The sequence below is a fragment of the Medicago truncatula genome, chromosome 2, assembly GCF_003473485.1.
Source record: "Medicago truncatula cultivar Jemalong A17 chromosome 2, MtrunA17r5.0-ANR, whole genome shotgun sequence".
Taxonomy (NCBI): Eukaryota; Viridiplantae; Streptophyta; class Magnoliopsida; order Fabales; family Fabaceae; genus Medicago; species Medicago truncatula.
In genome coordinates this window covers 34,776,914-34,790,469 of record NC_053043.1, presented here as the reverse complement: position 1 = coordinate 34,790,469, position 13,556 = coordinate 34,776,914, and the positions used below count along the sequence as shown (strand labels likewise).

The 13,556-nt window shown below is 36.5% G+C and overlaps 1 protein-coding gene across 2 annotated transcripts in view; it reads left to right on the top strand.

Annotated features, from left to right (window-relative positions):
* The window catches only part of LOC11410784 (1-aminocyclopropane-1-carboxylate oxidase homolog 1), a 44,959-nt gene extending 31,857 nt beyond the window's left edge, over positions 1 to 13,102 (top strand). For both annotated transcript variants that reach the window (XM_039830641.1, XM_003596121.4), the window contains 2 exons: positions 11,489 to 11,813; positions 12,496 to 13,102. In XM_039830641.1, coding sequence (XP_039686575.1) covers positions 11,489 to 11,813; positions 12,496 to 12,747 — 577 coding nt within the window. In that variant the 3' untranslated portion in view covers positions 12,748 to 13,102. The remainder of the gene's footprint in view (positions 1 to 11,488; positions 11,814 to 12,495) is intronic.
* The last annotated feature ends 454 nt before the right edge of the window (positions 13,103 to 13,556 follow it).

The following is a 13,556-nucleotide window of genomic DNA, read 5'->3' as shown; positions in this document are numbered from 1 at the left end:
TCTAAGTGAACTTTTGAATGCAGAACAATTTTAGCAGAGTTTTGGCACTAGTAAATTGTTGTTGTTATGTATGTAACTCTGAGTCTTCACTCCTTTATATAGAGGTGTGAAAGAGACGTTGTAAATTGTCAGCACATTCAAAATAGAGTCGTTTGAAGCTTTGATCAATCACCAATGATCTTTTGCCTGATATAGTTATTGTCCTATGAAGGATCAATTTCAAATCCATTCCCATTGTGAAGGAACATCATTGCAGGCAGAGCTGTTTTTCTTGTCTTTTAGCAGAGACAAAAACAGAGTAGTGGAGGTAGTGGTTGTACACTTCGTACAAACGTACTTTTTCAACGCTCTTTGAAGAACAAGCATCCAATGCCTTCAAATTCATTCGAAATAGTCGTTGCTTTACTTTTCCAGTCTTCTGCAATCTTTAGACAAGGTTGAATCCATTAAACAGCTTTTGAAGCCTTAAGTTGCATCCCATTATGAACTGCAGCTTCTGGTGATTTTTTGGCTTCTGATAAACTTGCTTCTGATGACGTCACCACTTCAGGAGCACTTTGTCTTCAGGAGCAGTTTTCTTCAAACGCTTTAAGCTTCCTTTTTTGTTGATTCCTTTGCTCTTTATTGTTCTTCCAAGACCTTTTTAAGATGTCAAATTTTGTCTATAGTCTAGTACACTTGAACAAATATTAGCATATTCAATTGACAATTTTTAATACCTTGTTATCATCAAAACTCTTAAGGGTTAATGTTAAACACATTTTGTTCCAACAATCTCCCCCTTTTTGATGATGACAAACAATAGTATATAAAATTTTCAATTGTTGTTAATCTAATTAACACGTTGACTATAAGGGTATGAGGTTTGTAAGCTCCCCCTGAGTCCAATAGTACTTTAAGGTGAGGTTTGTAAGCTCCATCTGAGTTCTATCCATGTTAATTAAATTCATAAATTAAAAACGCAATAACTCTCAGAATAAACTCGCATTAATAGACTAAGAGATTAGAAGAAGATCCTATTAATTTAACTTGATTAAAATTAAATTAATGGAGCTCAGAGCCTATAAATACTATACATCTACTCCCCTTTTCAGAAGCATTCATATTCATTCAGAGGTAAATTGATCAATAGAGTAAATTCAGAAGCAAAGTGATAAAGTGCATAAAACAACTTAAGAGATAAAACTAAACAAGCTAAATATGTGTGAAACTAGGGTTGGGCTTATCTTTGAATCATCTTCATCATTTCTTGCATCATCTTATGAGTTTCATCTGCCTTTCTGTTCATCTCTTGTTTGAACTCTTCATTACTCTTGACCAATCTTTCCTCTCTGGCCCTAATTGTGCTTCAGATGTAGTCTTGTATTTCAGCAGGAGTAGCTTCTGTTCTAGCACTTCCTTTCTGAGCTTTTTATTCTCAACCTTAAGTTCTGCGTTCCTTTGCAGCAGGGCTAGTTCAGAAGATGCAGACAGTACATTGATTCTCTGCAAGAAGGTCAGATCAAGCTCCCTAGGATGCACACCTGTAGGAATGAAGTATGTGGCATTCCTTTCTCTTAGGCTCAGTGGACTCTGCACCCAGGTTCTGAGGATCTTCACTTCTTGCAAGTTGTTGTCTACTCCCCTTAACCAGTCTTGAAACTTCTGTTGAGCTATGTCTTGAGCATCAGAACATGTCCTTTGTAGTTCACCCAAGACAAAGTCAACTCTTTCCTTGAGCCTATTCTAGTTCTTTTGATAATTCTCCTTATGAAAAAGGTTATTCCTTGACTGGATTAGCTTATTCAGCTCCTGAAAGATGTTCTCACACACATCTGATAGAATTGTAGAATCAAAAAAGATGGTAGGTGGTGAGGATATCTTAGGTTTAATATGAGCTAATGGTTGAATGGCTAAGGATGATGAAGGTTGGCTGTTTAAGGAGGTAGGAATTTGACAAAATTGATTCAATTGATCAGAATCAGATTCCATGATTACATCAGAAAAAGAGTTGATAAGCTCTTCCTCAACATCAGAGGCATTTGATGTGATCATAGGTTCTAACTCAGGAATAGTTTCAGGTTTAGGAATGGATTCAGGAATGGTTGGTGATGGAGGTTATTCATAAGCAAATTGTTCAGAAACAACTTGTTCAGGAACAGTTTGTTCAGATGTGGGAATGGTTGTTTGTGAGTTTGTTGTTGGTTGTTGTTGGGGACTTTCTGAAGTAACTTCTTCTGAAGCTACTTCAGAGGCTTTTTGTGGTTCAGGATCTTGGTTGGTTGATGTGGGGTATTGTGATGTAGTTTCTGGGTTGGTTTCAGCTGGTAAAGTGTTAAGTGGTTGGATGAATGGTGGTTGGAAAGGATGGTTAGGAGGTAGATGTTTGCAGACATCTATTCTCCTTTGGGCTAGGCCCCCAATCCTTTCATCTGGACTAGGAACCATAGGTTCAAAAGTTGTATAGTTCACACCTGCCTTTTTATGGATTTTGGTTGATGGTGAAAGGCTTTTTTTTATGGTTGTATATATCTTTCCTAAAGGTACATCATCTAAGTCAGATGAAAATGTGGATGAAGTGGTTTCAGTTGATATAGATGGAGTTGAGTCTGATTCTACAACAACACTATCAGAGTGAGGAGAGTCAAGAATACCTTTAAGACCTTTTGGAATAGTGGCTTCTGATGAACCAGCAGCAATGTTCATCAGACTTCCAGCTTCAGAAGCAACCAGTTCTTGTACTTCTTCAGCTGCCTTGATCACTTTCTCAGCATCTGCTCCAGCATCTTCCCTTGCTATGCTGGATGCAGGGATTTTAATCTGCTTTGCCAACTCCATAGCCTTCTGGAGTGTAGCAGCAGCCTCAGCTTGCTTCTTCCTTAATTTCCTTAAAACTAATTCAGTTGCAGCCTCTTCACCCTCTTATTCAGCCACTTCTGCTGACACCTTTAACTTCCTGAGGGCCTGCTTCCTTTTCTTCTTAGGAATTTTAGGCTAATCAGGAGCTACTTGAGATGGTGCAGTTTCCTTGTCGTTTCTGGTCCTCTTGTTCAGAACCCTCTCAGCATTGTGGTTCTGAACTTAATCCTGAATTGTTGGCATATCAGAACCAACAATCAGTTCAGATGAGGCTTTTACTATCTTAGACTTCTTGGCCTTCTCGGAGGTTTATTCAGAAGCTCCCTCAAGATAGGCATCCTTACTGATGGCCTTCCTCTTTTATTTTCTGCTCTTGGCCACAAGAAGAGCTCCACCATACATTGTCTCAGGCACATCTTCCAGACTAATCTTTGTGCATGTTGAAGCAAAGTGATCTTTGATGTAGTTCATCTGGACATCAAGAGGATCTTGCTTGCAGATGGGAGGAAAATCTTGTATTAAATTTGATACAACAAAAGACTCCTTCAGGTCTGAGTCCAGCGTCTTGTAATCAGTTTTGCTGATCAGCTTCATATGCTTCAGTCTGCTTCCATTTATGACTTTGCCGGTTTCAGTGCCTAGCTGTTCATCAGTAAATAAGTTAACTTTGATTAGAGCTTTTAGAATCCCTTCCTGATGAAGAATTTCTGAAATGAGTCTTCCATATGGAACCCATCATCTTTTCTTCTCTTGGCTTTCTCTAAGTTATTGGATCATATGCATGAAGATGTATCTTGACACGTTGGTTCTTTCTCTAGTGATGAAGAGGTGGAGGAAGATCTTGTGCTCAAGAGAAGGTTGATCACTGTCACCACATTTTGGTAACAGATTCTCGTTCTGAATCTTCAGCATCATTTTTCTTTCCATGCATAGGTCAGCATAAACACCCTTCTCCTTGCTATTGAATATTGTTTGGTGAACTATTTCATTCCAAGGACTGATCTTCACATTCTTGATGCCAACCTTGTATGTTCCCTCAGCAGGCCTTCTGAGGATGAATGAAATGATTTCTTTTGATATGTGAACTGGAATCCCCATTATGCTGGATTTGATCTCAGTGCTTACAAAGGGTTCCAAACCCATTTCCCTTTTAGATTTCCCTTCAAGTTCTGGGTTTATCAATACCTTTTCAGCCTCTTCAAGCTTAGATGCTTCTCTATCGTAGATGCTAGCCCTTACCCAGAAAAGTCTCACCAAAGTCTGATAGGTAGGTCCATTTAGCAAGTTGAAGTAACCTACTAAGCCTTGTGCTTCGTAGTATTTACTTATGTTACATCCATGATAAGCTAGAGATACGAAATCAACATGGTTTTCTGTTTGAATCTTCAAGTCCCATTCCTCCAAAGACATGGTTCTTCCCTTGATTTCGTAAATTGGAACAACTTCTTGTTGCATGTTTGATGAGGATTCAGGAGCAGAACTAGATGATGTCATTAGATGATAGAGATGATTTTTGGGTTTCAAGGTTTTGAGATACAGAAAATGCGCTTACTTCGCCGAGAAAGGTTTGAAAAGATGAACATATAGGTTGTGAAGTGAGTAGTGTGTGTTTTGGCTAAGTGTTTTGAGTAAAAACGTTTGCAATTCAGAAGGGGACAAACAGACACATCATTGATGACAATTGGGGGTGCGAGATAGTACATTCGAAGCAAAAATTCATCATCGCCCACTAAAGTCATACACCAATACAAATAGACCACGTCAGAGGCGTTTCAGAATAACTGCTTAGTTAGTAGGACAGGTGTTACTGAAGAGTGACTTCCAACGTTTCCACTAACACTGCTATTTAGAAGCAAATAATACAACTTCTAAAGTTTAAGTGCTGACGTCATCTTCAGAAGCACATTTTCCTTAGAGTCTCAATTAAGAGCTTCTGATGGACCAAAGCTTCTGAACAGACTTCAGAACCAAACTTCTAGTTCAGGAGCAAGCAAATTTAATCAGACACAAAGTGCATGTTCAATTTTTTCTTTATAAAATCAAATATTTTCACAGATAAAGGCTTAGTAAATATATCAGCCCATTGATGTTCAGTATCAATGAATTGTATATCTAAAATTCCTTTTTGAACATAGTCTCTTATAAAGTGGTGTTTGATTTCAATATGCTTGGCTCTTGAATGCAGAATTGGATTCTTCGACAAACAAATAGCAGTAGTATTATCACAATAAATGGGAATACTGTTAGCATTCATCTGATAGTCTTACAACTGATGTTTCATCCAAAGTAGTTGTGTACAACAACTTTCAGCTGAGATGTATTCTACTTCTGTTGTAGACATAGCAATAGTTGCTTGTCTTTTGCTAGCCCAGGATATTAGATTCTCTCCCAGGAACTGACAGTTTCCACTGGTTGATTTTCTTTCAATCCTGTCACCAGCATAATCAGCATCACAAAATCCAACCAACTGATAATTGGTTGAAATCTTGCACACAAGCATACACTAAATAAAATATCTGGTCTAGATGCAGTGAGATACCTCTACAGCTTCTGGTCTACATTTGTTCCAGTATCTTCTTTGCTTAGGGTGCAGGTTGGATGCATTGGAGTGTTCATCACTTTACAATCTTCCAGCTTGAACTTCTTCAGAAGCTCCTTTGTATATTTTGTTTGATGAACAAATACTCCATCTTTGCTTTGATTAATTTGAATTCCAAGGAAGAACTTCAACTCTCCCATCATGCTCATTTCAAATTCATCCTGCATTAACTTAGAAAATTCCTTGCAAAGAGATGCATTAGTAGAACTAAATATTATATCATCAACATATATCTGCACAACCAGAATGTCTTTCTTAAGAGTCCTTCTGAAGAGTGTTGTGTCAACTTGACCTCTTTTAAAATCATTTTTGATTAAGAAATTACTTAGTCTATCATACCAAACTCTAGGAGCTTGTTTCAAGCCATATAGTGATTTTTTAAGTTTGTAAACATGGTTAAAATGATTAAGATACTCAAAATCAGGAGGTTGCTTGACATACATTTCTGCTTCAATGACACCATTAATAAATGCACTCTTGACATCCATTTGATATAATATTATGCCATGATTTACTGCATAGGATAGAAGTAACCTGATTGCTTCCAATCTTGCAACTGGAGCAAATGTTTTAGTGTAATCAATGCCTTCTTGTTGATTGTAACCTTGTGCAACAAGTCTGGCTTTGTTTCTGGTCACTTCACCTTGTTCATTTAACTTGTTTCTGAATACCCATTTTGTTCCAATAATGTTCTTCTGTTGAGGTTTGGGTACTAGATCCCACACATCATTTCTTTGAAACTCATTTAGCTCTTCTTGCATAGCTAATATACATCCATCATCTGAAAGTGTTTCATCAATTGTTGTAGCTTCAATCACTGATAATAATCCTATCATAGACTCTTCTTGTCTGAATATGATCTTGTTCTTCTAGGACTATCTTTGTTTCCAATGATTAAATCTTCAGGATGTGAAGACTTATGCTTGAATTTGGATTGAACTACTTGCTGAGATTCATCTTGAATTTCTTCAGAAGTATTTTCATTTTCTGCTTCTGAGATTGGCTCAGCTTCTGGAGTGGGTTGAGCTTCTGGACTTTCTTCAGATACAGCTTTCTGATCAGGTTCTGAACTATCTTCAGTGACTTGTATATCTGCAAAACTTTCATCTTGCTCTAGAGTTTCACTTCTAGGCTCTTTCTCATCAAATTTAACATGCATTGATTCTTCAACACAGAGTATATCTGAATTATACACTCTGTATGCCTTTGACCTTTCAGATTAACCTAAAAAGATTCCTCTTTGGGCCTTGGCATCAAATTTCTTTAGGTAGAGCTTGTTATTTAGAATGTAACAGGTACATCCAAATTGATGAAAGTAAGAGATATTGGGTCTTCATCCCTTAAAGAGTTCATATGTTGTTTTTTCCAAGATAGGTATGATATAGATTCTATTTTGGACATAACATGTTGTATTCACTGCTTCTGCCCAGAAATGTTTAACCAAATTGTTTTCATAAATCATGGTTCTAGCCATTTCTTGTAAAGTTCTATTCTTTCTCTCTACAACCCCATTTTGTTGTGGAGTTCTAGGAGAAGAGAATTCATGGACAATTCCATGTTTTTCACAAAAAAAGTTCAAATGGCTCATTTTCAAATTCGCCACCATGATCACTTATGACTTTTAAAATTTTCATTTCTTTTTCAGACTGTATTTGAGTGCAGAAGCTGCTGAATACATCATATGGACAATCCTTACTTCTTAGGAATTTTACCCAAGTCCATCTGCTGTAATCATCAACAATGACCAAACCAAATTTACTTCCATATAAGGATGCAATGTTAACTGATCCAAATAAATCAATATGAAGTAATTCTAAGGGTCTGGAGGTTGAGACAATGTCTTTTGTTTTAAAAGATGATTTTACAATCTTCCCTTTCTGGCATGCACCAAAAAGTGCATCTGAATGATAATCAATGTCAGGTAGGCCTTTAACCAGTTGTAACTTGCTAAGCTTAGAGATTAATCTGCAATTAGCATGTCCCAACCTTCTGTGCCACATCCATTTCTTATCATTCACTGATAGAAGGCAAACTACCTTCTGATCAACCAGTTCAGAGAAGTTAATTTTATAGAGATTCCCTACTCTCTTTCCCTTGAATATTATGGATTTGTCATCATTTTTTATTATTGTACAGCTGGTCTTACCAAACATCACATCATAACCATTATCACAAAACTGACTGATACTTAAAAGGTTATGTTCAGACCATCTATCAGCCACACATTATTAATAGAGATAGAGGAATTACCAATAGTTCTTGTACCAATGATCTTGCCAAGTTGGCTGCCTCCAAACATCACATTTCCTCCTTCTTTCATTGTAAGGGTGAGGAACATAGACTTCTCTCCTGTCATATGCATTTAGCAACCGCTGTCTAGGTACCATGATTTTTTTTTTTACTTTTGCTCTTAGACATATCTGCAATATTGACATTTTCAGATTTAGGTACCCATTGTCTTATGGGTCCTTTCGAGTTAGTATTGGAAGTTTTACTCTTCACTTCTTGTACCTTGTGCTGTGAATTTGATTGCTTCCGGTTACTCATTGCCTTAGGTTTAATACCTTTAGGTTCTGAGTTCTCAGTAAAAACAACTGCTTTCTTCCTCTGAGACTTCAACTTTAAGATACCAGCTTCTGGCTTCATCAGACTCTGAGGAACAGGTTCTGATCTCTTCAGAATCTTAATCTTTGAAGTCTTAGAATCATAATTTATCATTGTCGTTGGCTTAAAGTTCTTTGGCTTTGAAGTAATCTTGGCCTTAGAGCTAGAAGCTTTAGGTTCTGACTGAGCAACAGTTTCATTCTTAGCACCTTCAGGTACAAAAACGGTTTTCAATCCTTCCTTGATGCATTCACAATAGGCTTTAAGACTGATTTCATTAGGTTTCCCTTCTGAAAATCCAATCCCTTTACCATTGTTTCTGTAAATGCTATAAATCATAGAAGCAACTTTGCTTCTGTCAATACCAGACATAATATACTCCTCAAGAGCAATTTCTTCTTCGCTTAAAGACTTTCCATTACACTTTTCTTTTAGCTTCTGACAAAGATGCTTGAGTTTTTCTTCATAAGTTCTACAAATGAAGTCAAACCCTTTAAGTCCTTCTTTACAAGCTTTCAGATTCAATAGAGTTGATTCTTGTTGTTTCATCAAAGCAACATATTTTTCTTTTAAATCTTTCAACTCATTGGTTCTGTATTCAAAATGTGTAAGAAGTTCTTTAAGAGACTCAATCAATTCTTCTCTAGGAAATTTAGAATATACCGCATTTTCATCTTCAGAATCTGCTTCTGGAGTCACAGTAGCCACTAACCTAACAGCTCATTTAGCATCTTCTTCAGAATCTTCCTTTTCAGAGTCTGAGTCACTATCTAAATCTTCTTAGGTTGCCATTAAACTCTTTTTTATCTACTTTCTGAATTTCCTTGTGTTGAAGCTTGACTTTTTTGACTTGTCCTTTGATTTCTCCTTCTGAAGCTCAGGGCAATCAGCAATGAAATGTTCAGGCTTCTTACAGTTGAAGCATCCCTTCTGATCTTCTTTCTTGGAGTTCTTATAGCCACCTTTCTTACTCATAAACTTCTTATTCTTCTTTGCCAGATACTCAAGCTTGTTGGAAAGCATAGACATCTTCTCAGTAGGATCTTCGTCAGAATCTCCATCAGATAATTCTTCTTCATACTTAACAGCTTTAAGAGCTTTTGATGACTTCCCTTTTGATGGTAGAGCAATGAATTTACTCTTTTTAGAAGGTTCATGCTCATTAAGGCTTATCTCATGAACTTTGAGAGAGTTGACAAGATCTTCAACACTCAAAGTGTTTAAATCTTTAACTTCCTCAATAGCAGTCACCTTTGATCTCCATCTTGCAGGTAAGCTTCTAAGTATCTTTCTCACATGATCAGAGGCTACATAGCCTTTCTTTAGTATTTGAAGTCCAGAAACTAGAGTCTGAAATCTTAAGTACATTTGCTCAATACTTTCATCATCTTTCATTTTGAACAACTCATACTGATAAACAAGCATAAGAGCTTTTGCATCTCTGACTTTCTTACTACCTTCATAGTTAGCACAGAGAGAAGTAAACATTGACTTAGCAGTGAATTTGTCACTCATCTTCATATACTTTGCTTTAGGTATAGCTTTGACAAGTGCTCCTCTGATTGTGTGATGCTTCTTGTAGAATTTCTTATGAGCAGGAGTATGTTTTCTTCTATCAATACCAGCTCCTTCTTCATCAACGACCAAGTCACCAATACCATCTTCTAGTATATCACATAGTTCTTCATCTAAACCCATGACATGACTATAGAAGTTGGTCTTCCACCAAGAAAATTATTCAGGATATCCATTGAACTTTGAAACTTTTCCATAGTCAGATTTCTTATTGCTACCATAATCATATGGAATAGTAGTGCTCGTATTGGATTCAGGTTCCGCACCAGACATGTTTTTCACAGATCTTTTTCTGTTACACTGTTAAGTGTTTTGACAACAGACCAAGGCTCTAGATACCAATTGAAGGTGAGAAAAACACAAGAAGGGGGGTTGAATTGTGTTTTCTTTTTCTTCTTTTTCTCCTAAGCTGAAAACACTGATCAGAAGCAAATAGAGTTCTACTTCTGAAGTGATGTTCAGAACTAGTTGCAGCGGATAAATAGAGAGAGAGAGAGAGAGAGAGAGAGAGAGAGAGAGAGAACAATTTATACAGGTTCCTTCCACAAACCGGAAGTCAGTCATGTCCCCCTTGCACTTTCAAGGAGAGTTCACTATGTAATATCTGATTACAATTGCTCACTACTAAACTTAGTAAGAAACTTCAAATTCTCAAGAACAACTGCAAGAGACTTCCTATGCTCCTGAACACAATCAAGAGACTTCTATTGCTCAAGCACAATTACAAGAGAATTCTTAATTCAATCAGAATTAGAAAGAAAAATGTTTAAGGTTGAACACTTGATATACAATGAGTGGTGTTCACAATATAAATTAGATACAGACTCTAAAGACCTTAGAATTTCTAAGATATGAAAGTTGATAAGAAATTCTAAGTGAACTTTTGAATGCAGAACAATTTCAGCAGAGTTTTGGCATTACTAAATTGTTGTTGTTCTGTATGTAACTCTGAGTCTTCACTCCTTTATATAGAGGTGTGAAAGAGACGTTGTAAATTGTCAGCACATTCAAAATAGAGTCGTTTCCAATGATCTTTTGCCTGATATAGTTATTGTCCCATGAAGGATCAATTTCAAATCTATTCCCATTGTGAAGGAACATCGTTGCAAGTAGAACTATTTTTCTTGTCTTGTAGCAGGGACAAAAACAAAGTAGTGGAGGTAATGGTTGTACACTTCGTACAAACTTACTTTGTCAACGCCCTTTGAAGAACAAGCATCCAATGCCTTCAAATCCTTTCAAAATATCTGTTGCTTTACTTTTCCAGTCTTCTGCAATCTTAAGACGAGGTTGAATCTATTAAACAGCTTTTGAAGCCTTAAGTTGCATCCCATGATGAACTGCAGCTTCTGGTGATTTTTTGGCTTCTGATAAACTTGTTTCTGATGAACTCACTTCTGATGATGTCACCACTTCAGGAGCACTTTGTCTTCAGGAGCGCTTTATCTTCAGGAGCAGTTTTCTTCAGACGCTTTAAGCTTCCCTTTTTGTTGATTCCTTTGCTCTTTATTGTTCTTCCAAGACCTTTTTAAGATGTCAAATTTTGTCTATAGCCCTGTACACTTGAACAAATATTAGCATATCCAATTGACAATTTTTAATACCTTGTTATCATCAAAACTCTTAAGGGTTAATGTTAAACACATTTTATTCCAACATTTTTAAACTTGTTCTTGTACTTATATTTGAGTGTCACTGTCGTGTCCGATGTCAGAGTGTCCAAACTCTACTAATGAACATGAACCGATTATCAATCAAAGATGTTAAGTGAAATTAAACAACTAATTATAAAAAGCTAGGAGGTTAAGTTTAACATGTTATTCCTATTATAGGGAACATAATTTATTGCTTGGTGATTTCATATTCTTGTAGGGATATACTTATGGAATATGGAACATGTCTAATGAAACTTGGAAGAGTACTCTTTGAATTACTATCAGAAGCTCTTGGATTGCATCCAAACCATTTGAAGGACTTGGATTGTTGTGAGGGGAATATGATAATTGGTCATTACTATCCTGCTTGTCCTGAACCAGATTTAACAATGGGAACCACCAAACATTCTGATGTTAGTTTTCTCACAGTGCTTCTCCAAGACCGTATTATTGGTGGCCTTCAAGTTCTTCACCAAGACAAGTGGATCGATGTACCACCGGTACCCGGGGCTCTTGTTGTTAATATCGGTGATCTTCTGCAGGCAAGTTCTCTATTTTACTATTAGGCTTGTAATATTGCATTGAAAATTAAAATTGTTAATAATTTTTTGATAGATTTTTTTTACAAATGAATCGTTTCATTGTGCGACTAAGCAAGAACTTTTTTTATGTGTAAATAACCTTAACATGAATTGGACCATCAATATATTCTTAAGGGCTCGAATGCCCTCTAGAAAGACCCAGGTGCCCTCCAAAAGGCTCCCTGAAGCCTGGGCGTGTCCCCCCAAAGCACACCGCCCCCTAGCAAGCATCCGAAAGCGCAAATAGCTCATACGAATGATCAATCTCATAAAATCATCACTTCGCCTGGTTCCCAAAGCTCGTGCTTGGGGAGCTATGGACCGTCAATATATTCCTAAGGGCTCGAATGCCCTCTAGAAAGGCTTAGGCGCCCTCCAGAAGGGCTCCTGAGGCCTAGGCGCGCCCTCCCAGAGGCGCCACCTCATCTAGCTTCTAGAAGCATCTAGAGCTTAGTAAAAATACTTAAGGCCAGCTTGCTTGTGGCTTAAGTCACGCGAAAACAAGCACACAAAGGGCTATAAATACCCCTCTTGAGATCATTCTCAAGGCATGACAAAACAGGCTAAACCCTAGTTTTTAATATTGTACTACTCACTGCAAGTACATGAATTTATCTAATTAGAAATTTTTAATGAACTACAGCTGATAACAAATGACAAATTCAAGAGTGTTGAACATAGAGTACTGGCAAATGGCATTGGTCCAAGAATATCTGTTGCATGCTTTTTCAAGGCAGGTCTTAGAGCACATAAAAAGCTTTATGGACCTATAACAGAATTATTATCAGAAAACAACCCTCCCAGATACAAAGAAACCACTGTTGCTGATTTTATAGCCTACGTGTATGCAAAAGGGCTTGATGGCACTTCTGTTCTTCAAGACTTCAAGCTTTGAGTTGGATAATGTGGATTGAGCTGGTTTATTTAGTAGTTGGGAAATAATAACAATTTTCAATATGATTGTAGATCTTAATTATCTTGGACTTGAAATTTTTGCTATGCTTATGTCTTGCAAATAATACATTGCCAAGGAGATGCCTATTTCTAACGTTTGCTTGGTTTTGGTTTCAAAACAACGTCATGTGTGGTGAAACTATACTGTCATGTGAAGCTACAGCGGCATATTTCGATTGCCTCGTTTAAGTTTATCAATTGGTATAAGCACTTGTTAGTCTGTTTTTGAGAACTTATAGAAGACATGTTCATAATTTGTTTTCAGCTTATTTCTACACGGTTTTCTTGTTAACTTATCATTTTATCTTTTTTGACAAATAGTTTATACATAAGTAAGATAAGCACTTATGCATAAATTCTTAGTTAATATGTTTATCCAAAAAGGGCCAAGTACATTTATGCTTTACTAGTTAAGATGTGTTCCATGGCATGTTTCCTATACCAATCATGTACGAATTATGTAAGTTAAAATAGATAGTATTTTATTTGCTTAGAAATGAAAATGGTCGTCAAATATCAAAAGATTTGGTTTAAGTCCATATAAAAATATATTTTGTTTTCATCCCTCGTAAATATATCATTTTTAGCTTTTGGTTTGTAGTCATTCATATTTAAATTGATCTTTATAATATGTAAAATATTTGATTTTAATCCTCAAAATAAAGACTAAAATAAATAACGCATGGACCAATTTCAATATGAACCGATTTCAATTTTTTTATAGGGACTAAATATATAATCCTCAACTCT